Raw genomic sequence first — 27,764 nt, 5'->3', positions numbered from 1 at the left:
TCTATTATCAAAAGTCAAGAAATAAATTCTGTGAGGAACAAGGGTTAAAGGACCCTTTGCACTAATGGTTGGATGTAATTGGTACAGCCATTTGGAAAAACAATACGGTGGTTCTCAAGAAAATAAAAAAGAATTGCAATATGATGCAGGATTTCCACCTCTGGATATTGACCTGATGAATAAGAAAACACTTATTCAAAACGAGACAGGGCCCCTATTTTCATTGCAGTGCTATTTACAATAGCCAAAATAGGGAACAACCCAAGTTCTAAAGAACAGATGAAAGGATTAACAAAATGTGATTTACATACATCATACACACACATAATGGAATAGTACTCAGATACTGCAAAAAGATGAAATCTCGCCATTTTCAACAATGTGGATAGAATTTCAGGGAATTATGCTATGTCAAATTGAGAAAGACAGAAAACATAGGATTGTACTTATTTGTGGACTATGAAGGGAAAAAAGCAATCAACAACCACAACAAAATGGCAGTGACCAGAGGAGACGGAGGGTAGAGGGAATATCTTGGTGAAGGATTGTGATTGGACTTTTGCTAATGGGTATGTGTGAAATATACAGTTGCCTGATGAGAAGCTCTACACCTCACATCTATGCAGTGTGTAAATTAATGTTACCTCAATTAAAAAAAGAAGAGGAGGGCCTCCCCGGTGGCGCAGCAGTTGAGCGCTGGGTTGCCAAGCTGCCCACAGCCTCTGCAGCACTGATTTGATCCCCGGCTGCTCCCCGGCCACCGGAGGAGGGTCCCACATGGCATGCAGACCTCTCCTGCTGCCCCCTGCTCCCCTCAGCTGTGTACTTCGTCAGTCTGCCTGCTCTGCTCCCCGCTCTGGCTCTCACCCTCCCGTGCTTTTGACTGTACCCAGTGCTTGTATAAATAAATAAATAAATCTTTAAAAAAAAAAAAGAGAGAGAGAGAAGAAGAAGAAGAAGAAAAAGCTTCACCCAGCCTGCTCCCCAGTCAGGGCCCTTCACCTGATGATGAGGCCTAGGAAGACAGGACAGGACTGTGCTGTCCTTGGGAGCCCCCTGCACCTCCAAAGAGCCACTTCTCACCCAGCTTGACCTGAGCCCCTCCTCTCTCACTTGGAGACACACAGACTAGTCTCTCCTGCCACCTGGGAGCTGAACCAGGCCCTGGTCTGTTCACAGCCTGGCAGGGGCGCCCCAACCCCACAGTCACCCCCATCCTCACAAGGTGGCCCCTTCCCAGGCCTATGACAACCACTCCTGTGTCCCTCCCTTTCCCTCTGCTCTAGCTGATCCTCATCCCCTCTGCCCTTGCACCCCGGGCACCAGCCAGCCCCCCACAGGATGTTCCTTCCATGGGAACCTCACTCCCGAACATCCCCTTCCCAGGGCTTTGCTTCCATCCCACCTTCTGCACTGACCCCCTTGATGGACACAGCTGCCCCCATACCCCCCTTTCTTGCTGCCCCACCTGCTCCCTGCCTGTCCCTCCCCTCAGCCCCTCTACAGGATGGGGTGGGTTTCTTGTCTTTATTATTCACTGTCTCCTGCATGAAAGCAGCTCTCTGAAGTTAGGGAATGTCTCTGTTTTGTACACAGCACCAAGCACATAACATACAAATATTGGTGGAGTTAAATGAATTAGTAACTGACAAGTGTTTCTTTTCTTTTTAATTTTTAATTTTTTTTTATTTTTTACAACATTGTTCATTTTTTAAAAAAAATATTTGCTCCCCCACCCTCAGGTGTAGTCCCCATAGAATTTCCTTCACCGATGTATCCGTGCACCATCACCACAGTCCCCTGTGCTCCTCCCTCCCTCCCTCTGATCCCTCTCCCTCCTCCTCCCCTGTAGGATGTCTCTCATTTATAATTGTCTGTTTTTGCTTTATTGTTTCGTACTGTTATTATTGTTATTGTTTCTTCAGAGAAGTCTGAAGTTAACCTGATTGGTTTTCCCTTATAAGGTGTCTGTTTCTTCCCCCTAAGTTAACTGACAAGTGTTTGATACAAATAAATCAAAAGTAAAAAATGAGGGGATAGGTATGTTCACATTTTTGATAGTTCACTTTTTGAAACATCATAACCCCTGACTGAGCAATGGTCATCCCTCCCCCTCTTGTTGCAGCTCAGAGACTGCTCTTAACTGTGTCATCACAATAGTTTTTGGAGAGCACCCCCATCTTTTATATCTATCTATCTATCTATCTATCTATCTATCTATCTACCACATCATTCTACATTTTTGTGGAATGTATGCTTTCTCCTCTTGTAACGGGGTAGTGCCCACGAAAAGGGGAAGTTCCAGGTTCCCTGCCCCACCCAAGGTAGGGTGGAGCTGAGCAGGGAGGAGCAGAAGCTGGAGGAGGAAACTGGAGAAGGAAGGAAGCAGGACAGAGAGCCAGAAGGAGACCTGGAAGAGGCACATGGAGCAGAGAGAACTGTGAAAAAACTGTGCTTGCCTTTTGGTCGTGGACTGGTTGAAACAGATGTGGGTGAGACTCATGGGGAGGTGACAGTGGTATTTTTTGTCTTGATTTTGATTTTGCTCTTTTCCTTCCAGACTTGTTTGGTTGTTTCTGATCCTTTTCTGTGGGTCCCCACCAGAAGGTGCCTTAGACTTGGGGCAGGCTTTCAGGCCTTGCTCGAGGCCAATCCTGTTTGGATGAACTTTTACCCACGAGGGGACGGGTAGCTTTAGGTGCTTGATTGAGAAATTATAGTCTTTGTCTTTTCTGTATTGTTTACTAATTGTATTAAAGCTCCTTTCCATTAAAGTCTTATATGTTTTGTGTTGATGAGGCAGATGGCAGAACCTATTTAGAGCAGGCAGGTTTGGGGGTTCTGGGGTGCCCCTCTCCCTGCCCTGTAACACTCTCAGGTGTAGTCCCCTTAAAATTCCCACCACCAGTTCACCCACGCACCATCAGCATTGTCCTTTGTGTTCTTCCCTCTTCTGTTTCGATCCCTCTCCCTCCCCTGGGAAGTACCCCAATTTTTCTAGAGCCAGGGTCCCCCCACACAGCCATCATTCCTGAAGGAAGAGCTCCAGACCCCAGGGCCCTACCTACTCGAAAACTATTTTGCCAGGCTAGAAAGGAACAAAGGGCACTCCAAGGACAGGTGGGTACAGGTTTCATTATTATCACACTAGTGGACACCAGACAGGAGAGTCTCCCCCTAAGATCTGGGCCACCAACATACACAAAGATTTCCATTTATACTCAGGAATTTCAGCATTCATTACGCTGATAAATTTGACAGATTTCATTTTTTTTGTAGTGCACAGGCCATTTGGTAGAGCACAGGGCTGTTTAGACAAAGGGGGGGGGGCGGTGGTTAGACAAGGATCTGTGCTATGGGAGGGGGAAGGAGCCAGCCACTTGACTCCTTTCTTTTGGAATGAGGCCCAGTTAAGATAGAGACCAGGGCCTCCCTGGTGGCTCAGGCGGTTGAGCGCAGCGCTGTGAAGTTGTCCGCAGACACTACAGTGCCGCTTTGATCCCCGCCAGCCTTGGAGCAACCCACCTGGCGAGCAGACCTCTCCTGTCTCGCCCCCTGCTCCCCTCAGCAGAGTATTTCGTCAGTCTGCCTGTTCTGTTCCGCGCTCTGTCTCTGGTGAATCCTCTCACCCTCCCGCGCATCTGGCCTGTACCCCAGTTCTTGTATAAATAAAATAAAAATCTTTAAAAAAAAAGAGTCAAGTCATAAATTGCTCAGAGGGGAACTTGCAAATGCTAAGATGGTAAACGTGCTAATTGTGCCAGGCGGGTGTGATGGGCCCTTTTACTGCATCAGTTGTTTCATTGCTTTCCCCTTCACCATCAGTTTCAACATTACTTTGGACAGTTTCCACTTCCACAGAACACGGAGGGACACTGTAGGGTAAATGATTGTCAGGCTTTTCTGCTCTTCCACCATTAGGATTGATGATGGATCCCTGCGGTCCTGAATGCATGTCTGATGGCGGGCACCTGAGAAGGGTGTGGGCATGCGCAGGTGGGTGCACCTGTGCTGAGACGGGGCTTGTAAGGGCGGTGTCGCAGAATGGAAAACGACCAGAAGTGAGAGAACAAGACCATGAGAGAATGCTGGAGCACCCAGAAAGAGTGAAGATTCTTTTTCTTTTTTTTTTTTAAAGATTTATTTATTTATGCATACAAGAGCTGGGGTAAGGCCTGCGATGAGGAAAGGGGTGGGGGGTGAGAGGATCCACCAGAGATCCACCAGAGTGGCAGATTGACTGAAATACACTGCTGTGGGGAGCAAAAAAAAAAAAGTGAAGATTCACCGGGAGCTATGAGGCCTGCCAGCCTCCTGGCCCCCAGGCACATGGCAGGCAGGGGTGTGCCCAGTAAGAGCCTGAAAATCCCAATAAAAGCCTGAAAAAGCCACTGAGGGCTCAAGGACTCCTTCACACTTCTGCATGGGTTCATAGAGATCCTACTCTGAGCCATCATGCCCTTCGGTCATCACACTCACGTTTGGACCCCGGGGAGCAGCTGGAGGAGGAGCAGCAGGGAGGGGAGGAGGCAGAGCTGGGACAAGCCTAATGCTATTGTCCCCAAGGAGCACAGAGCTGGGACAAGAGCAGGCGCCATCTCCTCAGGGCTGGGGAGAAACAGGGCAAGAGGCAGCCAGGGCCACACAGAGGAGCAGGGCAGCCAGGAGCTCTGGGCTCAGGGGGGAGAAGGGCCCAGGGACCCCCACCAGCAGGAGCAGGGCCCTTCTGGTGACTCCTTAGGCCCTGAGACCAAGGACACACCTGGCTACTCTCAGGGCTGCTGAGCCTCTGTGCTGCTAGAGACCAAGAGGTTTATTGGGAAAAAACATCCTCCCTTCCCTTCCCACCCCGTGGAACCCACACCCCAGACCCACTCTGCTCAAAACACTGGACCCCTTCATTCCCAGCACCTGGTCCCGGCTGCAAACTGCTCTTCCCTCCTCCTCATCACCCAGTGACTTCCCAGGTCAGAGGCCCAGACCCAGGCCCCCCATGAAGGACAGGCCAGCACCTGCTTGTGGTCCTATGCCCCTCAGTGTGAGCAGGTGTCATGGAGAAGCATCAGGACACACAATATTGTCCCCAAGGAGTTGGGGTACCCCCCACAGGCCTCTATTCTATTCTGCTCTGTCTGCTCCTTTAGTTTACCTGAAGGTCAGTCCCTCCCCAGCCCTGACCTGCCAGGGCTGAAGACAAGGTCCTGCCTCAAACAGCAGGAACCTGCTCAGATCCCCACTGAGGGCTTATTCCTCCTGGGGGATTCCTGCCTCTGGGTGAGGATCCAGTGGAGGCAGAGCAGCAGAGAAGTGAAATGAGTCCTGATCAGAGAAAACAACCTCAATCAGTTAGGCAGAATGAGGGGCACCCTGGGACACCCAAATCTGTATGCTCCAAATGGCTTTTGCCATCTGCCTCATAAAGGCAGAGCACACTCTGAGTGTGAAAGAACACACCAGAGGAGCGCCAGAGGGGAAGGGAAGATGATGTTACAGGGCAGGGAGACAGGCACCCTGACCCCGCAAACCTGCCTGCTCTATATAGGTTCTGCCATGCGCCCATCAACACAAAACATATGAGATTTTAATGAAATGTAAATTTAATACAATTAGGGAACAGTACAAAAAAGACAAAGAATATAGTTTCTAAATCAAGCAACCAAAGTTATCCATCCCCTCGTGGGTAAAAGTCTACCCAAACGGGATTGGCCCCGAGCAAGGCCCCAAAGCCTGCCCCAAGTCTAAAGCATCCTCCAGTGGGGACCCACAGAAAAGGATCAGAAACAACCAGACAAGTATGGGAGGAAAAGAGCAAAATCAAAATCAAAGATAAAAGCTGCCATTGTCACCTCCCCACGGGTCTCACCCACATCTGTGTCACCCAGTCCACGACCAATAGGCAAGCGCAGTTTCTTCACGTTTCTCTCCGCTCCATGTGCCTCCTCCAGGTCTCCTCTGGCTCCATCCTCTTTCCTCAGTCTCCTCTGCAGCTTTTTCTCTCCCCGCTCAGCTCCACCCTCCTTTTGGGTGGGGCAGGAAACCTGGAACCTCCCCATTTCCTGGAGACCATCCTATTACAGTGGGATAACAGTTTCCCAACAAAACACTGAAAGTTACCCACCCTGTGGGGTAAATGATTGTTAGGCTTCTGCCCTCCCGCCATTAGCATCGCATGCCTGATGGACGCCTGCATTTTGTTACACTGTTATATTCAGTTGTATTGTTTACTTCTGTGGGCTGGGGCTGCAGTATTTATATTGGCAAGAGAAGCAAAGAACACAGGAGAGGGAAAACTGCCAGAGAGCCCAGTAAAGAGTGCCAGCTCCTGGCACCCCAGCACCCCTGTCTGCCGTGTACCTGGTTTCTGCACTACATGTAAAAGATCAATAAAAGCCTGAGAAAGCCACTGAGGGCTCCAGGGCAAACTTTTCTTTACACGTTTGCTCAGATCATAGAGAATCAGCTCTGTGCCTTTCTGGCACTACCATGCCCCCTCTCCCCAGGGTAGATGACCAGCCAGACTTCTTGGGGGGCAGGGCTGCAGCTGCAGGATATAAACCACCCCCACCCCAGCTCTCAGCACAGTACAGCCCCTAAATCCACCCACCTCATGGGGAGGGGAGCAGGAAGTGACTTGGAATCAAAACTGCCCCAGGAGGACACATGTCTCCCCATTAGTGCTTCCTTTTGTTCCAAGTGGAGAGGGAAAAGAGGGGGGTACAGAGCACAGGGCAGGTGTCCCTGGACAACACTAGGGGATCCTGGACACCCTGCAGGAAGGACACTCATCCCCTCACTGCATCTCCCAGCCCTTCAGGGCCTGTTCCTGCTGTTCTGTCAGCCCACACTGTTCCTTGTTCTGTCTTGTCAGATATTAATGGTCCTGATCCAGATGGGTTCATCATTTACTTTCCTCTTTAATGGACATATGCCGCTAATCTTTCAATTGTTTCAAGTGCTTTTGAAATAGTTCCAGGTAAATACCTAAGGTTGCTGAAAGACAATGGAGAACGTAAAATGAATTGTAATTTTAAAATACAACTATGGATGGGAAGAAGTAAACCCCTTTCTCCAACGTGCCATCCAGTGAAGTTTATGTAGACAAGGTTAAGATGAGGGGGTCACAAGGAAAGGCTCTTCGATAAACAGTGCTGGGGACACTGGACAGCCACGTGCAAAAGAATGAAACTAGACCACTGTCTCCCACCTCACACAAAAATCAACTCAAAATGGATAACAGGATGGGACTTAAGACAAGAAACCATAAAATCCATGGAAGACAACAAGGACAGAACACGCCATGACATACCAAAAAAAAAAATAATGTGCTCAGTCTTTGAAAAGTCAGCGTTGAGTCATTTCTCTCTCTCTTTTCTTTTTAAAGATTTATTTATACAAGAAGTAGGGTGCAGGCCAGATGTGGGGGAGGGTGAGAGGATTCAGCAGGGACAGAGTGGGGAACAGAACAGGCAGACTGACTGAAATCCACTGCTGAGGGGAGCAGCGGGCAAGACAGGACAGGTCTGCCGTGCCACTGCAGAGGGTGCGGACTGCTTCACAGCACTGCACTCAACTGCCTGCACCACCAGCGATGCCCTAATTTCTCATTTTTACAACCATTCCCTGCTTGCTGCTGTGCTTTCCTTCGTCACCTTCTTCACATAACTGTGGTCTCTTTCCTTCCAAGGAAGAATGCCCCTCCAATTCTACCCCACAATGTAAATTATTGTCCACAGTTGAAGTCAAAGAGGTGAACGTCTGCATGGTGAGGTGAGCCATTAATAAGTGGCCTTAAGATTTGAAGACATGAATATCACCATCATGAATGGAAACTGAATGGCTTCATCAATACTATCCACAGGGCCTCAGGGATCAAACCCCTGATCCACACTTACCTGCAACCTGAGTGTAGCTTCCTCCTTGTCTTCCTGTGGGAAGAATCATCATGTGAGACAAGGGAGGAGTCAGCCCTTGCAGTCTTTAAGGAATCTTCTAATCCTGGAATACTGTGACTAAAGACCCAGGTCAGGACTGGGAAAAATGAAGAAAGGAGGTGAGGGGGGACTGGACAAAATGCCCTCTGGGCAACACACATGCGTGGATGGTACTTCCCATTAACCAGGCAGGGCAAGTTCTCCCTGGGACATGAAAGCCCCCAGTGGACAAGATTCCCCCACTCCCTTCCCCACCTGAGCGCTTCTTCCTCCACATCACAGCTGCAGCCACTGCAGCTCCAGTGAGCAGAGCTCCAAGGAGAACCAGGCCAGCAGTGATGCCCACAGTGGGGATGGAAGGCTGAGGAGGGGGCACTGGAAGGGAAGGGAAGGGGAGACCCCAGTCCTTAGTCTGACCCTTAGAAGTTCTCAAAGGGCTCCTAATACTCCTGAGAATGGGCTCCGTGCCCAAGTCCCCCTAGTTACCCTATCTCAAGATAAGGGGCTCCAGCAGCCCCTCATGCTGAAGATACACATGTATCTCTGCTCCTCTCCAGAAGGCACCACCACAGCCGCCCACTTCCGGAAGTTTCCATCCGCCAAGCCTGGTCTCCACCAGCTCCATGTACGGGGCCAGGTCAGGGTAGAAGCCCAGGACCCAGAACCTCAGGGTGATGTCATGCTCAGAGATGGGGTACTGGGTCACACATGCCCTTTGGGGGTCTGAGCAGGAAGAATCGGACATTTTATGGTTGCTATTTCCTCTATGGTCACTGAAGCAGCCTCATGGCCATCCTCAGAATGGACAGGAAAACATGCTTGGAGGGAGGTAGCACAAACCCCAGAAACCAGCCTGGTCTGGGAGTCTGGGATAGTAGGTGAGAGCCCAGGGTGGGATGCAGGTCTCTAAACATTTTGTTGCTGACTTGGGTGGAGGGTGAGGACACAGGTAGGAGTGAGATCTCCAAAAATGCTCTCTGACCAAAAAACAAGATCTCAAGAGAGAAACTCATTGTTCCTACGATGGCTGCTGGTGAAAAGGGTCCTGTGCAGGGTGATTTCAGGGGTGGTCTCCCCTCTTTCTCAGGAGAAACTGGATTCCTTAAGTGTCCTTCAGAAACAATAGGACCCTCTGGGCCAGTCTCCATCCCAGAGCTTGAAAACTTGAGAGACAGTTCTCTTTCTGACCAGAAGGGGGCGCTTTTCTGACCATTCAGTTTTCCCTGTAGGGTGTGAGCCTCAGGGAGATCAAAAGCCCTGTAGCCCCTCTTACCACTGAGCTGCAGCGCCTCCTTCCCCATCTCCAGGAGACTTGGGATCCACTCCAAATACCTGCCCTCCGGGTTGTTCATTTCGTGCTTTACCCAAACTCCCTCCTCCACTATGGCAGGTGCCATAGCCTCTGGGAATCACTGCGACCCTGACTAGGGGCAAAGGTCTGGCGAATGGGAGCTGTGACCTGGCCCTGGGCAAGCATTGTTCACTGTCCTAGCTCTGGTTGTAGCAGCCATGCAGGTCCTCCAGGAGCCATTAGGGCAGCTTTGAACCTCTGTGCCTATTGTCTTTGGTTCTGTCTCCTAGTCCAGGTCCTCCTGCCCCACCTGCTCTGCCCTGGGCTGCAGCATCTCCACACTGTGACCTGGAGAGTTGCTGTCAAACCGCCTGAACTGTGCGTGGTCCATGTAGCCCACTGTGATGTACCGGGGCTCCTGGAGGCTGGGCTGGGAGGTCTTTATTTCTAAAAGCCTTAAAGAGTGGGAGCCTGGGGGCAGGAAGGGGTGAAAGTTGGGCTGAACCTCCTCCCTGCACTGGTCCTGAGTCCCAGGGAGATGGGGCATGAGGGGAGAACGTGTTCAGGAAGGGAGGAGGCTCGAGAGCTTGAAAAGGGGCATCAGGTGGAGAAGGAGAGGGACTCAGGGGGACAGAAGAGGGCGCTAGGGTGGGGGGACAGAAAGGGACTAGGATTGAGAGGAACTGTGGGGGGACAGAGGAGCCTAAGCCAACAGCCTCCACCAGAGAAGGCTTTTCCCTCCTCCCTGCTCTCACCAGCCCAGGTTTGGGCCACAGCCCTGGAGAGAAGCAGCAGGAGGAGGGTTGGGGAACCCATGACCAGCACTACTGGGGTCTGGGGAGCTCCTGACTCTAGGCTGGTGGGTGGAGACTTACCCGGGGGCCATGCTGATTGGCTTCCCTGGGAACCATCTAGGCACTGGGGACTGAGAACTGAGGAGGAGTCACAAGTGTCCAGGGCCCAGCACAGGTGGTGGAGACAGAAGGGAGGCTAAGGGGGCAGTGGGGTATCCCCAACAGTAACCTTCCTGCCCTAGACACAGTCCTGGGGCCTGGAACTATGAGAACCAGACTAGGGACCTGGGGCTTTGCTCTGGCCCCTCCTGTCCTCACCCAAAGCTTCCTCACCCTGTCTCCATGACCCAAGCACTGGGTCTGCGATTCTCAGTATTTTCCTTCCGGATCCGTGTCCAGTCTTACAAATTAGGGAGGACGCCAAGCATAATCTTGTTTAGGAGGTATCACTCCCCATACTTACCACACTGGGAATAAAGCGAGTTTGATCATGTAGTTGTTTCATTTAGAATAATAATAATAATCCAATGCCTGTTAATAGATAATCAATAACCAATGCCTGTTAAATAACTTCTTTTAATCAGGGCAATGGGAAGAGTGGATCTTTCACGTGTTTTATGTTTGCAGTTGTCTTTCTTGTCTGTCTCATCGTTTTTTCTTGTCTGTCTCATTAGAAGAGAGTAGGATTTTCATGTTTCCTTCTGCATTTAGCTGTGGTTCTGGTTGAAGTCTATGAAAAAATGTCTACAGCTCAGAATGGAGGTGTTGAAATTGTATGGGGAATATAAAAATAAAATTTATTATTAAAAAAAATGTCTACAGCCTCACACAAATATGTTGAAGTAGTGTTTTCACATTATCGTGAATATTCCACTTGGATACTAAATTAAATCTATACAGCTGGGGCCTCCCCTGTGGCACAGCGGTTGAGCGCTGGGTTGCGAATCTGCTCACGGCCTCTGCGGCGGCAGTTTGATCCCCGGCTGCTCCCCGCCACCGGAGGAGGGTCCCACATGGCACGCAGACCTCTCCTGCCACCCGCTGCTCCCCTCAGCAGTGTACTTCGATCCTTCTGCCTGCTCTGCTCCCCGCTCTGGCTCTGGTGAATTCTCTCACCCTCCCGCGCTTCTGACTGTACCCAGTGCATGTATAAACAAAACAAACAAACAAACAAATAAAAAAAAATCTATACAGCTGGCATTTTCTCCCAGGTTATTTGCAAAGTCAAACCTGAAACAATATCATTAAATATTTCTTATTCAGTTACATTTCCATAGTTCTCTCTTGCATAAAACTAACTGCAGTTAGTTTTAATGTGTGATTTTTTTAAAGTAATATATTGTTCCACAAATTATAAAGCTCTTCAATGTTCATTACACTGGAATCAAATTATTTTAAAAAATTTATTTTATTTTTCACCACAAATCCAAAAAGTAAAAGTAGTACTGGAAGTTGTCAAGTTAGTGATAGGACACAATTTTCCATGATTCTGTTTTTTTTCTGAGCACTTGCATTTGGTCAAGTTGAAGTTAGTCTCAGTTAGCAATTGTCAGTTGATTTTCTCAAAGGAGCACACACTCATTTTCAGGACAATGTCTGCTAATTAACCAGATCAAATAGCCACAGATTTTATCAATCATTCCTTCATGTGAAGATGGTATTGCCTACAAAAAAAGAAAAACAGTCTAATTCATCTCATGCAAATATTTTCCTTGGCACATGGTAGTTGGGGACGCAACAGGAGTGTTGTGTGTGCACTTGCGTGTCATCGCATCAGGTGCTGTAAAATGTGGATTTGAGGATGACAGAATAATGAAGATAATTTTTAATACTTCAACCAAGACACTTTGAAAGACACTGCCTTTGAGTTGTGTTTCTGAGGTAAGAAGTTGTGAAGAATAACTGCAGTTAGTAATATAAGCTCCATTTTTTAAGTTTTACCTCAGCAGATGTCAAAATAGTGAAAAAGCCAATGGTGTCTAAGTGACATTTAGAAAATAGTTTTGACCTCGTGGCTCCTATGACAGGCTCTGGGTGACTTCAAGGATTCCACAACCACACTTTGAGAAATGCTTTTCTCAGTGAACCAGGGAACATCTCCCAAGTGTTCTCTGCCTTTGCCTCCTCTTCACTTCCCAGCATCCCTCTCCCTGGCTGGCTCCTGCCTCCCCAAGCTGCCTCCCCTGCAGACACAATGGCAGCAGAGAGAGGACCCTGGAGACATGGAGCTTGCACTGTCATGAGAGATGGACACTGAGTAAAGGTGACAAAGACACGTGTAAACCTGACCTGAGCCAAGGGCTGGAGCGTGTTTATTATGAAATTAGAGCAGAAGGAGTGCTTCTATTATTTTAAATAATATCAAAAGATGTAAAAAAAAAAAAAAACAGAGCCTCCGTGGGGGCATAAGGTTTAAGTCTGAGTGCTATCACTTCTTACACCTGAGTTTGATTCCTGACCAGGGAGCAACCCACAGGGGCAGCAGACCTCTCCTGTCTCACCCACCACTCCCCTCAGCAGTGGATTTCAGTGGATCGGCCTATTCTGCTCCCTACTCTGTGTCTGGTGAATCCTCTCACCCTCTGTACCTCTGGCCTGTACCCCAGTTCTCGTATGCATAAATAAATTAAAAATGAATCTAAAAACAAAGAAACAAAAAATTACATGCAGCATCAAGTACAAGATCCATCTCAGACCCAGTAAATAGCAGAGGCTGGGGACCCAGTGGTGGTGTAGGTGAAACAAGACAATGGGGCACTCAGTCAGCAGGAGTCAGGCTTTGTCGTCAAATAAGTTTGATGTCAAACTAGAGAGGGTCAGTCCACCATCCAGTGCTGCCAGGCCAGGAAGTCTAGGCTCGTCTGCAGCCCCAGCCAGTAGTCAGGCACCACCTGGGAGACTCAAGGTATAGCTTAATCTAGTCCTTTGTTTAATTTCTCTAAATCCATATCTAAGTGATGTTTTTGTCTTTCTCCTTTGGGCTTATTTCCATTAGCTCCATCCATGTTGCCCCAGATGGCATGAGTTTATATTTCTTGATGAGTAATATTCTATTATCAATGTACGACCCCTTCCACAGCCTGGCTACTGTAAATAGTGCTGCAGTGATCAGGGGGTGCCAATTTCCTTTGAAGTAGTGTAAGGTCCTCTGCTGGTGTGCTGGCACCTGCCACCCTAAAGGGAGCTGGAGTCTCTGAGAGCACCTGCTTACTCTGCACAGGGGATTCCAGGAGGTTAGAAGTTCTGCAAATAGAACTTTTTTCTATTTATATAAGCACTGGGTAAAGTCAGAAGCGGGGGAGGGTGAGAGAATTCACCAGAGCCAGAGCAGGGAGCAGAACAGGTAGAAGGACTGAAGTATATTGCTGAGGGGAGCAGCGGGTGGCAGAAGAGGTCCTTCGCACCATGTGGGACCCTCATCAGCGGCCAGGGATCGAGCCGGTGAACCGGCACTGCAGAGGCTGCGGGCAGCAGAGGCAGCAGCTTCACAGCCCAGCACTCAACTGCTGCACCACCAGCAGAGGCCCTCAAGGTGGTTGTTTCCAGACTGAAGTCTCTTGCAATTGTGCACACGGTTGAGAACCACGGTGATGAGTCCCCTACTGGGCACTATCCTTCCATCGGCTCTAGCCTGTAGGCCCCTATCGTATGGGTACTGTAATGCTCCAGCCCTTGGTTTTAGCTTTGGGGCTTTTGGTGGCTCTCTTGTCTTAGAGCCCGGGCAGGTGGGTGCCACTGCAGCCTATCCTGGCATCCCATCCTCATGCCCCGTGAATACCCATTTCAGTTGGGATCCCAGCCGGTGTCAGAGACACCAAGTGTTAAAAGCTCTTTATGAGTTGCTGGACAACACCAACAACGAACAGCTCTTTCAGACATGAGGCCCGGAGCCTTTGCTCCTTTCCGGTGATGTCAGACTGAGGACTGGAGGCCCAGTCTCTGACAGAGGTCTTCATCCTCTCTTCCTCCCACAGAGGTTGGCTACTGGATGCTGCTTGTCTTCTTTCAGCTTCTGGCCCTCCTTTCTTGAGAGGCCAGGAACAGAGTCTTCCCCTTCTTTCTTTGGAGGTTGGAACAGAGCCCCTCAGCTCCCTCTAACCCTGGCTTATATCACTCTTCAGGGTGTCCCAACATCAAGTCTGGTTGGACTATTTTTCTTTTTTTGTGCAGAAGAACTGGGGTATTGGCCAAAGGTGTAGAGTGAGCAGAACAGGCAGACTGACTGAAACACACTGCTGAGGGGAGCAGCCGGCAAGGCAGGAGAGGTCTGCTGCGCCCTGTGGGTCAGCTCCCGGCCAGGGATCAAACTCAGGCAGTAGTGGTGATGGTGCCGAGACTTAACCTCTAGGCCACCAGGGAGGCCCTGGACCATCTTCATCCTTGGCTGACTGGACCACCTGATTGGTCCTGCCCATAACCCAGGAAGCATGCAGAAAAGGGCAGTTCTGAAGAGCAACTGCTACAACGGACTTGTGGTGGAACAGCAGAGTGGAGACCACCGCTGCTGCTGGCTCCCGCCACCAAGTCATCTCCCAGATCTGCGCCCACAGATGCGGGGGACAGGCACGGACCCCTCTTCCTGAGGCAGGCACTGTGGGACTTTGCCACCTGCCCAGACCCCTTCCCTCACCGAAGCAGAACTGCTTTCTAGTGCACTCTGAAGTGAAGGATGCTGAGGCTCAGCCCTGTTCAGTGAAGCGCAACCCAGAGCCAATTCTGGAACCAGGATGTCTCCACGTCTCCTCGTCTCTCCCCTACTGGCTCATGCCTCCAGCAGGGAGGTGACCTGCAGTCCCGAGGAACCCACCACTCCATGTCAGAGCCTAGGGCACAGGTGGTCACGGACCTGGCAGGATTGCAGGGTCCTCAGTGCCCCCCAGCCCTGAGTTGGAGCCATCTCTGTCCCGGCCTAAGGACCTCCCTCCCGGAGGCCTCCGAGCCCTTCCCAGCTAGCGCAGGCCTTACCAGCTCCTTCAGCTCTGCCAGCTTCTCCCATACCTGGCCGAGTTTCATGGCCAGCTCGCTCTTGGTGTGTTGCTCTGTTTGGAGGGAGCCGGTCACCTCCATACTCTGATGGGCCTGGATAGACAGAAGTAACAATGAGACGCCACCCAATACAGCTGGAGACCCAGAGCTCGGTGTCCCCTCCCACATCAGGAAGAGGTCATCCCCCAGGACAGGGCACCCCAGGCACCTTACCTTCTTGCCAACCACTCTCTGGGCTCCGAATCTGATCATCTCCTGCACCCACCCTCTGCCCGGGACTCCCAGGTCACCCGCTCTCCACGGGGATGAACACTGCCCACCTCTACACATCAGTCTCAAAAGCCACCCCTCCAGCCTCCAGACCCTTCAGAGCCAACTGCTCCCTCAGTTGCCACATCCCACCTTGCCGCCTAGCAAAGTGTCTGCTGCCAAGGGCCCATGGGAGATGGGTAAGTGTCCAGTTGATTTTTAAAAGACAGTGGGGGAGGATGTCCCAGCCACTCATCTCTGGTGAACCTCACGCACATGCAGTTCTGCTACAAAACTCACCTTAGTCCTTGCACCTATAACAAAAGCCCCCTTTCTCCTAAGCCTGCATTTCCCATTCCTAAGCTAAAATGAATTCATCACTTTGGAAAATCAACTGCAGTGTGGACTGTTGGTTGTTGCGGGACATGACCAGAGGGCAAGCCCCGTGTTTGGGGCGGGGGTTTGAGGCTCTCCTAGTAGGACGGGCCCCTGAGCATTCACCCTGGAGGCTTGGAAGGCCCAAATCTCACACTCCTGCTCTGGAAGCTCTTCACAAATGACCTCTCACCCTTCACGGTGTATTGTATCTTCTCCAAGATGATAAAGATGTGCGGGAAGGAAAACAACGATCAACCAAGCAGGTGAAACAGCAGACATGGACACACGGAGGGTTAATGATGGCAACATAAAATCAGCCAGAGGCCAAGTACCTCAACCAGACAAGCCTCGGGCATGCACGCTGGGAGAGGCCAAGCCAGAGAGGGGGTCTCGGCACGGCCTCACCTTCCTCCTGTCCAATGGGGGGAGCGCTACCCCATTGGAGCGGTTAAGGTCGGACACAGCACCGGCAGAATGTCCTGAATCTACAGGAGGTGAAAAGAGAAAAACAAGGGCAAGGGGCGGAAGAGAAAAGCGACTTAGAGAAGACAAGAAGGTCAGAGAAGGAAAGAGAGAGCAGCTCTGGACGATGGATGATGGAGACATGGGTGACGGATCATAACATGGCCTGTGCCTTCTTTCCAAACGGCCACTCACCACCTCGCCCGAGGCAGAAAGCAACATGAACCAAGAGATGATCAAAGCTACCAAATCAGTCTGAAAGACACTGATCTGGCCCAACAACTTCATCTTCCAGTTGAGGAAACTGAGGCCTGAGAAGGACGTGTCTTTCCCTGGGATCACCCAGCAAGCCGGTGGCAAAGATGGACTCCCACCTCAGAGGTCACCTAATCCCAAGCACCTGGGGCTCATCTTTGCCGCCCTAAAGGGAGAGGGTGTCCTCACTGACTGGCTTCCCCTTGAGGCTGGGGATGAGGGAAATTGCCAGAGCAAGAAGTCCATAGCGACGCCCTGTACTGAAGGCTCACTGCGCACCAGGCCCCACGCGAAGGGATGAAAGCACAATCCTCTCACGGATGCTGCCTAGATTTAAGTAGAGCTGTAGCAGCCTGACTCACAGGTGGACAAAGAGCTTAAACAGTGTTGCCCCAAATCAGATCCCCAGCAGTGCTATGGAAAGGCCGCACTCAGACCCAGGGTTCTTACCCACTTCTTTCATGCTCTTCACCTCTCACTGAGCTGCCCCTGGAGCACCCCTCTCCCAGCCTGGCTGAGCAAGACTTACATCTTCAGATGACTTACAACCACTTCCAGTGGTCTCTTGCAGGAGACCCCAAGATGTTTTTCCTTTGGTAGTCTCTCCACTGTGGAGAGGAAAAAGAGAGTTGAGGCTCACGAGAACGGCAAGCCCCTGTACTCACACCCCACTTTACAAGTTAGATTTGCCATCTGACGTCATGCCACCAACATCTCCACCAGGTGCTGTGAGTAGTCCCCCCGTCCCATCCTCCCAATGACAGAAGAAATGGACTGATAACTTGGTTTAAAGAAAAAATGTTTAGGAATTTTCACTCAGTCTTCAGACTCGAACTTCTGGGATGCCATGACTCAGTAGCTGCCAGCAGGCAGCGCTGCTCAAGCTCCTGCACCAGTGGATGCTGATGGCAGGAGGCAGGGAGGGGACAGCCAGGGGCACAGCCAGGCCCATTTCAGAGCAATCTGTTACAATCTCACATATGTCTGCATACGTGCATTAACACAGAAGGCTTTTTTTTCTCAGGAGACTCAAGCAGAATTGATGCTTCAGTCGCCTGTTTATCCTGTGGCGAGCTGAGCAACCCATGTTGAGACGACTGGGGGAAGATTCCCAACTGTGAAGGTCAGTTTGCTGGGATCTGATCCACAGAGGGTAAACAGATCACTCCAAAGAGCACTGATTGGGGGGCACTCTGGCCCCAGGGTCATAAGGAATTAGAATGTGAGATGGAGGAGTCAGACAAAAATTGGAAAGTCTCCGTGGAGAAGTAGAAACCCCGCAGAAAACCAAACTAAACAATTCCTCCCAGTGTCTCCCAGAGCAGTTGCCAGCGTTTCAAGTTTACTAGGGAAGTGTAGGCTTTGTAGGCGCTCAGTGTTTAAAGGTGGGGTACAGTACAGAGCAAGCGAGCCTGAACCCTCTCCCAGGGTCAGGTCTTGGGTCCCCTTCAAGTTGGTAATCTGCAGCCACAAGAGAAACCTGAAAGGGGGTTAGTCCTGGGGGCTGGGGCAACAAATCAAGCACCCAGCTCTTGATGTGACATAAGGATGGTTCCCAGGGATTGTGACGTAGCTACTTTCCACCCCTTGCCCCTCCACGCACATTCGCCGCTCCTCTTTGTCCTGGGCCAGCCCGTTTATGAGAACCCCTTCTCTAGGTGCTGCTCCCTCATTACTGCTCTCTGGTCTGGCAGAGAGCCAAGGGGGTGGCTCAGGCCTGGTTATGAGGGTCTTCTGCAGGGATGCGATAACGTGGGTGGAGAAGGAGTTGGTCAAAGGTGGTAGGAGACATTTCCTGAATGTGAGCCTGTGTGAATTTCAGGAGGCAAGGAGCAAAAAGAAAAAAAAAAAGTAAAGTCATCATTAGTATTGGCCCCAAGAGTGGGAGGAGCCATGACACTATAGGATTTTGAAACCATGTCAGCGGGGAATTGGAGCCCCCAATTTCCCTTTCCATGTCTTTGCGTAGTTTCATGAAGGCTTCCACATTTTGTTCTACAATCTTTGATTCATTGATACAATAACAATATTCTTCCCTGAGGAACAGGCAGGTGCCCCCCTTGTTAGTCGTCAACAGGTCCAGAGCCCGCCGGTTTTGGAGCATGGCCTGTGCCAGGGAGGGGAGCTGTCTTTGTGATGATGCTAAAGACACAGAGGTTTTTTCTAAGGAGGGGTAGATACCTTTAACCGAAATGTTAGAAGTGCAGGAAAGAAAGCCGACAAGGGCATCAGTTGGATAGCAGGGGTAGCTGTGATTGGAGTCCCATAGGGGGACTGAGAGTTGGGGAGTCTGGCAAGCAGCGTCTGTAATCTTGATCATAGTGGTATTGAGATGAATTGGAGCTGCTGCCAGTAGAGGCCTCTGAAGGGAAGCACAGAGGAAACAAGAAAGGTATTAGATCCAAAAGAGTTATGTAGGAATAGTATAGCGTTTTGTATTTTACGAATCCAGGTTGGGGGTGTCTCAGTCTTCTCTGATGATGTTAGCTGATTTTGTAGGACTTGCTCTGAATGGAGGATGTCCTGGGAGGCTTGGACTGTGGCATTTTGTGTCGGGACATAGTCCCTTGAGATGGGAAAATGTTGCCACTGTGTAGGAATGCCAGCCCGTGTACCCTGTGGCTTGGACTCCCTGTACCCAGCGTAGGTCCCAAGGACCTGAAATAGTATAGTTAACTTGATTCGTATTGAAACCCGTATTATGACAGATGGAGAGAACATTCGGCCTTTGTCTGGAAGGTGCACTGCACATGACGGGCAAGGGCACCCCCCATATTCTTTGTAGGTATTCTTGCAATGATCTAAGGTTTGATGGTAAAAGAAAGAAAACATGGTGTTCATAGTGTTGTTCATTGATGAAAGAGTTAGGGTGAGAGTGATGGGTGCTGTGCATCCGGCCTGTGGGCATCCGCAGTACCCACCAAGTGGGTACTCTCCGTGGATCCTGAGACAAAGGTCTCCCTAACTTTGAATTTCCACACATAGGACACTGAGCTAGGGGAGATTTTGACAAGAAATGCGCATCCTAGTAGGACCCAGGTTACAACATACATACTGTTTGTCTTCGGGCGCACGTTTGACCCAAGAGAGATGGTGCCAGCAGGGGTCTCCCAGAGGTGTTACCGCTATAGGCGTGATGAGAATGACTGTGTGCGGACCAGTCCATGGAGGCTGCAGTGGCTTTGGCTGAAGCGGTTTGAGCAGAACTTTGTCTCCTGGATGCAGTGGTGGGGAAGGTCAGTTGAGGAGGTCGAGATTCGGGCAGGACTGGGTAAGTACCGGTCTGCATGTTCCTGGAGCAGTTGCAGAGCTCTCAGGAGAGTTTAGTCAGGTGACCCTTGATTAGCCCATTGGCGCGCTCCACTTTCCCTGAGGATTGCTGGTGGTGGGGAATGTGAAGCTTCCAGGTGATACCCAGAGCTGCGGAGACCTGCTGAGTAATCTTTGAGATAAAAGCTGGACCATTGTCAGATAGGACAGATGTGGGGAGGCCAACGCATGGGATAATGTGGTTAAGAAGGGCCTCGGTTACCCCCTGAGCCGTTTCTCTAGCTGCGGGGAAGGGCTTGACCCAACCTGTTATTGTATCAACCCTTGTGAGCAGATATTTAACTTTTTTGTGAGTAGGGAGGTGAGTAAAATCAACCTGCCAATCCTGTCCGGGTAAGTGTCCACGCAGCTGGTGAGCTGCAGAAGAAGGAGGTTGGCGAATTCCCCCTTGAGGTGATCCACGAGCACCGGTTTGACGATGGGAACACAGCTGCCAGACTTTTGCATTCAAGGAGGGGTGGAAGAGCAGACTCAGGATTTGGCGTTCATTAGGTTCTAAGTCGGAGAGATGGAGGGGACAGATAGAGAGAGAATAGGACCAGGATCTGCAGCAGAGTGAGTGGTGGGAGCCCTTGTTGCTGCATCAGCCTTGTTATTCCCTGTGGTCACGTAAGAATTGTCCGTGTGGTGTCCTTCACAGTGGATAATGGCGACTTCAGTTGGAAGCTGCAAGGCCGCTAGAAGCTTAAGGGCAAGTTTAACGTTCATGATGGGGGACCCCTGGGTGGAGAGGAACCCCCTTTCCTGCCAAATCGCAGCAGGACTGTGAGCCATAAGGAAGGCATATGTTGAATCCGTATAGATGGTGACTTTCTTATGGTTGCTGAGGGTCAGGGCCCCGGTAAGTGCTCTGAATTCTGCCTTTCAGGAGGTGGTTCCCCCGGGCAGCTTTCCTGCCTCGATGACCTGATCGAGGGTAACCATGGCCTAGGCAGCCCTCCGCTGACCTCGCGCACCTTCGCAAGAGCTGCAGTCTACAGACAGAGCCCAGTAGGCAGCTGACAAAGGGGAGTTGGCCAAACCCAGTCTGGAGGTTTGCATTTCGCCCAGGATTTCAGGGCATGAATGAGCGGCAGAAGGGGGGCCAGAGACAGAAGAGGGGCTGGGTTGAGAGAAGTTGACTGAGTGAGACTCGCCAGAGGGTTTTCGATAAAGAGCACGTGGAAGTCCTGTGAGTGGGCAGGAGGGAGAGTGGAGAGCGGGCGGGGAGACAGGAGGGCCTGAAGGCTGTGCGAGGAATGTGCTTGGACAGGTCCTCCCAGAGTAAGTTTGAGGGGTTCCCGGATGAGTAGAGCTGCCGCCGCCAGGGCTCTAAGGCAAGGTTGCCAGCCCCTGACGGTGGGATCCATCTGCTTGGAGAGATAAGCGACAGGACACAGGGCTGGGCCCAGAGGCTGGGAAAGGCCACCTGCCGCCATACCCCTATGTGCGTCTGTGCACAGGAGGAAAGGCTTTTCTGGGTCAGGAAGGCCAAGGACAGGTGCCCTAAGGAGGATATGTGTGAGTAAAAGGAAGGCCCTGCAGACCTCCCCGGGAGATTGGAGACGTCCTTCGAGGGAGGCTTTTGCTGTGTCGTACAGTGGCTTGGCTAGGAAAGCAAAATTAGGGATCCAGTGACGGAAGAATCCGACCAAACCTAGGAAGGAAAGGATTTGTTCTGCCGATTCAGGGGAGGGAAGGTCCCGGATGGCCTGTTTGTGGTCCACCGTCAGCTGTTTGGAGGAAGGAGTTAGTGGAAGACCCAGATAGACGGCTGTGGGAACTGAAAGTTGGGATTTGGACGGGGAGACACGGTATCCTTTTGAGCCCAGGAAGGTGAGGAGTTGTGCAGTGAGTTGCTGAGATTGTGGCAGAGAAGGTCTGCAGAGGAGGAGGCCAGCAACATATTAAAGGAGAGCCCAGAAAGGAGTTGGACTTACCTGCTACCTTGACTGTTACCCTGGGCTCCTTGAAGTTTATCGGGGTCGATGAGTCCGGGCCTCTTCAGTCCTCAGCTGCCAAACCGAAGACCGCCGGTGGCAAGAGTTGCAGGGGCTGGAAGGACTGGTCCACCGCAGCCAGGCATGGAGGGACAGTCACTTTTCCAGTGACCCTGGACGTTGCAGATGGGGCATGGTCCTGGCAGGTGTTGAGGCATTGTCTGGTCCAGTGGCCTTCTCGACCACATTTGAAGCAGGCTCCCAGCGGTGGTCGGTTGGGGGCCATGGGGCCCGTTGTCGTCCTCTGTCGGCCGGCAGGCACTGCGGTGGTTGAAGGAACATGGCCTGGGAGTCTCAAGGCCCTACCAGGGCCTGAGCTTGAAGCCCAGCCTTCTGGAGACTACGGGGTTCCCTCTCTGCCCTGTCCTGTTCCTTCCGGTTTTTAAAAACTGTCAAGGCCATATTCAGCAGATCCTGGATAGGGGTTTGAGGACAGTCCTCAGCCTTCTTTAAAAAAAAAAAAAAGGTTTATTTATTCATTTACACTAGAACAGGGGTCCAGGCCAGATATTTGGGAGGGTGAGAGGATTCACCAGAGACAGAGTGGGGAACAGATCAGGCCGACTGACGAAATACACTGCTGAAGGGAGTAGCGGGCGAGGCAGGAGAGGTCTGCTGTGCCATGTGGGACCCTTGCTGGCAGGCCGGCATGGAACCGGCACTGCAGAGGCCTCGGAGAGACTCACAGCGCGGTGCTTTGCCATCTGCGCCATCAGGGGAGTCCTCTCAAACTTCTTAAGCTTCTATTAATGTCAGGAGCTGACTGAGATATAAAATGGGTAGCCAGAACTGTTGAGCCTCCATTTGAGTCAGGGTCAAGCCTGGTATGGCGCTGGAACGCCTCCGTCAGGCGACTAAGGAAGGCAGCAGGGTTTTCTGAGGCAGACTGGGTGATCTCCCTGAGCTTAGCAAAATTTACACTTTTGTGCACAGCCTCTTGGAGACCAGCTAGGAGACAGGTAATAAAATGGTCTTGGTGAGCCCTGCCCTGGGGGCCCTGCCTGTGTCAGTCTGGAAGCCCCACCCCAGCTCTGGGCTGGGAACTGCTGCAGAGCCTGGGGCCATGGTTGTGTCAGTCACAGGGACCTGATCTGCTTGGTCTTGGGCAGACCTAAAAACCTGCTCCCTTTTGTCAGAGGTCAGGGTGGAAGAGAGGATCACATGTAGTCATGACAAGTAAGGTCACAGGCTTGGGTAAGACAAGGAAACTCTTTGGTGTAGGTGGTGGGATTGTTAGTGAAAGAGCCAAGAAGCTTTTCAGTCTGGGAGAGACCAGACAGAGAGGAAGGACCATGGACCCTAATTCCTCCTTCATTCCCCGCCACTTCCCTGAGAGGACCCAGAAGAGGACCACCCAGAACGGGTGTGGTGGATAGGAGGTGAAAAAAAGAGGGGAGGCCGGATTGGGGAGCTGGAGGAGGTGAAGACTGAGAATTTAGAGGATCAGAAAACGTTGAAGAGGGTCCAGAGAGGGGAAGAGTGAGAGGAGTCTCAAGACTTGGAGAGTGTGGCAGGTTTTCAGGAGGGAGGGGCTGGAGGGGGGCACGGGAGCACAAGAGAAAGCAAGCCTGGCCCTAAGGGATCTCTGACCATTTTCCATTGCGGTGACAGAACTCTTTAGGTCTGTAAGGATGGAAAAGTCAAAAGCGCCATGCTCGGCCCGTGGGAGCCATTGTCCAATTGGTATTGAGGCCACGCAGCGCTGCGGTAAAAGATGAGACGCTTAGGGCACATATCTGGCCTAAGCTCCAAGGGACCGAGGTTTGAGAGAAGGCATCTGCCGCGAGGGTGATAGATAAGCTTCAGTCAGAAGTTGGCTCTCAGAGAGAATTTGATTCCTATATTGGTCACACACACACTTAAGTTCATACAGGCAAGCCAACCCCAGGTTCCCAAAGTACCTCCGACTGAACACAGCCACTGAGACTTGTCTTACCCGGGCCTTCCACCTAGGTGGATGTTCTCTGGCTGTGGAAGTCTCTAGGCTCGAGGACCCGCAGTGCAGATGGTCACGCAGGGTGTTGAGCTGATAGGCCGATTGTGCCGCTGTCAGGGAGCAGGCCATCAGGGAGCCTTCGAAATTCATGCTGGGGGTGCAGCCCCCATCCCCCTATGTGAGTGTGCTGCTGGGGCAGGGCAGCCGCCTTGGGAGCTTTGGAACCGGATCCACCACAGGGCAGAGGAGGTCTAACCCCTCCTCCTTATTGTGGCAACTGAGTCCCTTCAGGAAGGCTCAGGTTGTCTGATGGCTTTGGAAAGCCTGAGGGTCCAAGCCACACCCTCGGCCCGCAGCCACCTTGCAACCAGGCAGGCCACAGAGCGCCTTGCCCTCCGTGCCTGCTGTTGCTGTTCCCGCCAGCACAGGGCCACGGCCGTCCCTGTGCCCCAGGTGAAGCACCGAAGCCCGCCTGCAGGCCCGTGGACCTGGGCCTGTTGTTCCATAGTGTCACCTCTCCTTTTTCAGCCAGGGGACCTCAGTGTCGGCTGACCTGAGCAAGTCGGCTTCTCTGAGTTCTACCCAAGCTGGTCAGTAAAACTCACCCCACAGACCTGCCTGCCCCCGCACCCCTACACTGATGCTTGCTCTTCTGCTTTTCCACACCAGGAAGGGCCCAGCCTCACCACACGACCTGTGGTCCCCCAGCCAGCTGAGGCTCCCCTCTTAGACTTATAAGCCTGTGGCCACTAGCATCTGGCCTCCTGCCCTCCCTGCCTCCCCAGGGTCCATATGGGGAACTACTGTGCTTTCTGCCCACCCCAGGGGGCCCCCGGTGCTCCCTCCAGCCATCCTCTCAGCTCTGCCCTCCCGGGGCCAACAGTGGTATTCCCCTGTCTTTCTCCATCAGAAATGGTGGAGTCTCATGGGGCCCGAGGCCCCCTACTCCTGACACTAAGGGTGACCCTGGGCTGGCGGGTTGAAAGACAGGGGAACAGAGAGGAGGGAGCCGGAGGGGGCCGGTCACATGTCTGGCCCACGGGTGCACTGTCTCGTGTGTGTGAGAGGCCGGCGAGTGAGCAGGGAGAGGCTCCAGCTCCTGCTCCTGCATCCCCCCTCCCTGTCCCCCCTCTCCTCTCATCGAGAACCCCTGCCCACACCCTCCCCTGCTTCGTCTTCCCTCCCCACCTCCCCCCCAGCGCTGCAGCCCAGGCTGCACCTGCCTTCCCAGCTCTCCCCCTTCTCTGCCCTCCCCCGTTTTCTCTCTGCTTCTCTCCAGCTGCCAGCTGATCGGGTCAGGCAAGTCCATCCAACCTGAGAGACCCAGGGCCCCCTTCGGCCTCTAACCAGACCCCTCCTCTTCCTGGGACACCTCTCTTCCCAGGCCTGCCTGGGTGACTGTTCTGTGACTTGGCCCCCATCCCCCAAGCCTCCCCCTTCATCTGTGACTTTAGTCTGTTGTGGTGGTGAGCTGACACCCCAGGCGTGACCTCGGTGACTCTTGTGCCTCCTCGGTGGTATTGCTCCTGCCCTGCTCTATACATGTCTATAAATACACGGGCACACACACACGTGCAAGCGCGCATCTCTGGTGCTGGGAACCGCTGGCTGTGCTGTCCTTCTGAGTCTTGTGGCCCAACTACAAGCAAACACTGTCACCCCAGCCACCCCCGCCAACACGTGCCGCCTCCGACGAGCCTCCCTGCCATTCCCTGCCTGTGCACAGTCAGCCCCCCCAGCCACCTTCCTGCCCCTTCCCCAAGCATGGGGGTGCTGCTCCGGCAGCTTTGTGCTTCTGGCCGCGACCAGTCCTGCTGTCTCTTGGCTGAGAATGAAACCCATTTCTGAACAATGGGGAGCAACGTGTTGTGTGCTGGTTGTGTTCTGTGGCATTCAGGGGGAAGGGAAGGTTTAAGCATGGGGGCGCAGGGGTGCCTGGGAGGCACCAGTTTTTCCCAGGCTGCTCGGGAAAGCACCTGCACTTAGCTGGTCTTCATCTGAACCCTGCTGTGGCCATCAGGGGTAGAGTGCCAGCCTGGAGGACTCATGGGGCCTGGGTGGGAGCCCCAGAAGAACAGGGTGAGAGGAGAAATGCCTAGGCTGGAAGCCAGTACTCTGGCCCTCCCGGGGCGGCACGCAGCCCACAGGCCCTACAGGTCAGAGAGCTGAGGGGGATTAGATGCCCTGACAGGCAGCGCCAATGTGCACCTTGCACCCCGAAGCCTGCCCTCTGCTGGCAGGACCCACACCCAGCGCAGCGCCTGAGCCCAGAACCCAGGGCCCCACCACGTGGTGAGTTCGGTTTATTCAGAAACAAAAGTGAAACACCAGGAACCACTCCCTGGCCTTGCCTCCTTCCTCTGTCCTGGGCGATCTATAAATAAGTTTCCTCGATGTCAACTGATTCATAGAAACCTCCTCTCCCAGGGGCCACCCCAGCCTCCGCTGTGATACAGGGGCCATCTCAGTCCCATGTACACACGTCCCAGCACAGTATGTACACCGCGGGGCGCCCGCGCGCCTTCCGCCTGGCCTCCACCAGCCACCCCGGCCCGGCTTCTGGTCAAGCCCAGTTTTCCACAGGGTTGGGGGAGTGTGTACCCCCAAATTGCCTCAGTAAGCCATGCATCCCCTCTATGGGTACTTTCTGTAAAAGAAGCAGTGAAGGCCACCTCTCTGCAAATCCGGGGTGGTCCCAAGATAATCAGGCACAGAGGCCCACGGGACTTTTGCAAAGACAGCAAGTGGAGGCCACCCCCTTGTGGACTGCGGTGGCCTCATACCTGTGGGGCATTCGAGAGGAGCGACGGGGGAGGCCACCCCTTTGCGGATTGGGGTGGCCTCATGCCTGCAGGACTTATGTGAGGAGGGGGATGGGGGAGTTCTCCCCTTTGTGGATTGGGGTGGCCTCATACTTTTGTGAGGGGGCAAGGGGGAGACCACCCCTTTGTGCACTGGGGTGGCTTCAGGCCTGTGGATCTTTTGTGAGGGGCGGGACGGGAGAGGCCACTCCTCTGCAGATTGGGTGGCCTCATGCCCATGGGACTTTTGTGAGGCGGGAAGGAGTAGGCCACCCCTTTGCACATTGGGGTGGCCTCATGCCCGTGGGACTTTTGTGAGGAGGACAGCAGAAGCCACCCCTTTGTGGATTGGGGTAGCCTCATGCCCGCAGGACTTGAGGGGTGATGGGGGAGGCCACCCCTTTGCAGATTGGGGTGGCCTCATGCCCGCGGGCCTTTTGTGATTGGGACAGGGTAACCTCAAGCTGCAAGACATGTGTAGTGAGCAGAGCCCCCCCTTAACAGGTGGGTTCCCACAAAATAATCGGGCACACAGTCCCATGGGGACTTTTGCTAGGTAGTAGGAGAGGCCTCCCCTTTGCAGATAGGGATCACCTCCAGAATAATTGGGTGCAACAAAAAGTAAAAATAAAAAAAATAAAGAAAAATCAAAACAATTATTGGGTCCAACAAAAAATTAAAAACAAAACAAAACAAAGAAAAACAAAAACAAAATTGGGTGCAAAGGCCCATGGGGAAATTTCAAAAGGGAGCAGGGGAGGCCACCCCTTTGTGGATCTGGGTGGTCTCAAATAAACCACTGCTATCTCTGTGGCTACACTCTAGACAGGTGTTGGTGCCCACCTGCCCCAGCTGGTATCTCTGTCTGTACTTAGCCCCCGTGCTGGGCTTTCAAAGTGCTGCCCCGCTCGACATGGTTGGGGTGAGGTGGGGGGCACGTGGCCCAAAATTGCCTAATATAAACTAGGCCCTCTGCAAGAAGGCCTGGTAAGGATTCAATTGGTCATTCAAGGAGCCCCTATATTGTAGAACGGAGCCCCCTAAATAACTAGCTGGATATTTCTAGCTCCTTGCCTCTGGAAGTATGATTAGTCCAGAGTTAAATGAAGACACAGCCCTAACCTCAGAGGCTAGGGTCTGCACCTATTTCACCCTATTAGATAGGGGAGTTGTTGGACCCCTTTTTTAAGCCGAGGGATGAAAGGACGACTGGGAAGGAGAGCCAAAGGATGGGGGGGGGAAAGCCTGGGGAACAGGGATGGGTTGGTGAGGGCCAGGTGGGGGCAGAGCCTCCGGCCCCATGCCGGTGGCCTAGACCACTATTATCTTCACCTCGTTGTCGTCAGCCTGGTAGAAGAAGGGAAGGCATGGG

General features: G+C 52.3%; 2 protein-coding genes across 2 annotated transcripts in view; both read right to left on the bottom strand.

Annotated features, from left to right (window-relative positions):
- The window catches only part of LOC311167677 (popy Class I histocompatibility antigen, A-1 alpha chain-like), a gene marked incomplete at both ends in the record, with an annotated part of 424,513 nt that overhangs the window by 67,618 nt on the left and 329,131 nt on the right, over window positions 1-27,764 (bottom strand). The window lies entirely within an intron of this gene.
- Window positions 1-27,764, bottom strand: part of LOC311167678 (HLA class I histocompatibility antigen, alpha chain G-like) — a gene marked incomplete at both ends in the record, with an annotated part of 246,883 nt that overhangs the window by 16,227 nt on the left and 202,892 nt on the right. The window contains one exon of the mRNA XM_084228735.1: window positions 8,187-8,306. Within this exon, the coding sequence (XP_084084861.1) occupies window positions 8,187-8,306 (120 nt within the window). The remainder of the gene's footprint in view (window positions 1-8,186; window positions 8,307-27,764) is intronic.

Source organism: Talpa europaea (assembly GCF_964194135.1).
Source record: "Talpa europaea genome assembly, chromosome: 2".
Lineage (NCBI taxonomy): Eukaryota > Metazoa > Chordata > Mammalia > Eulipotyphla > Talpidae > Talpa > Talpa europaea.
The sequence above is the reverse complement of the archived record's forward strand: the minus strand, read 5'-3'. Positions and strand labels throughout refer to the sequence as shown.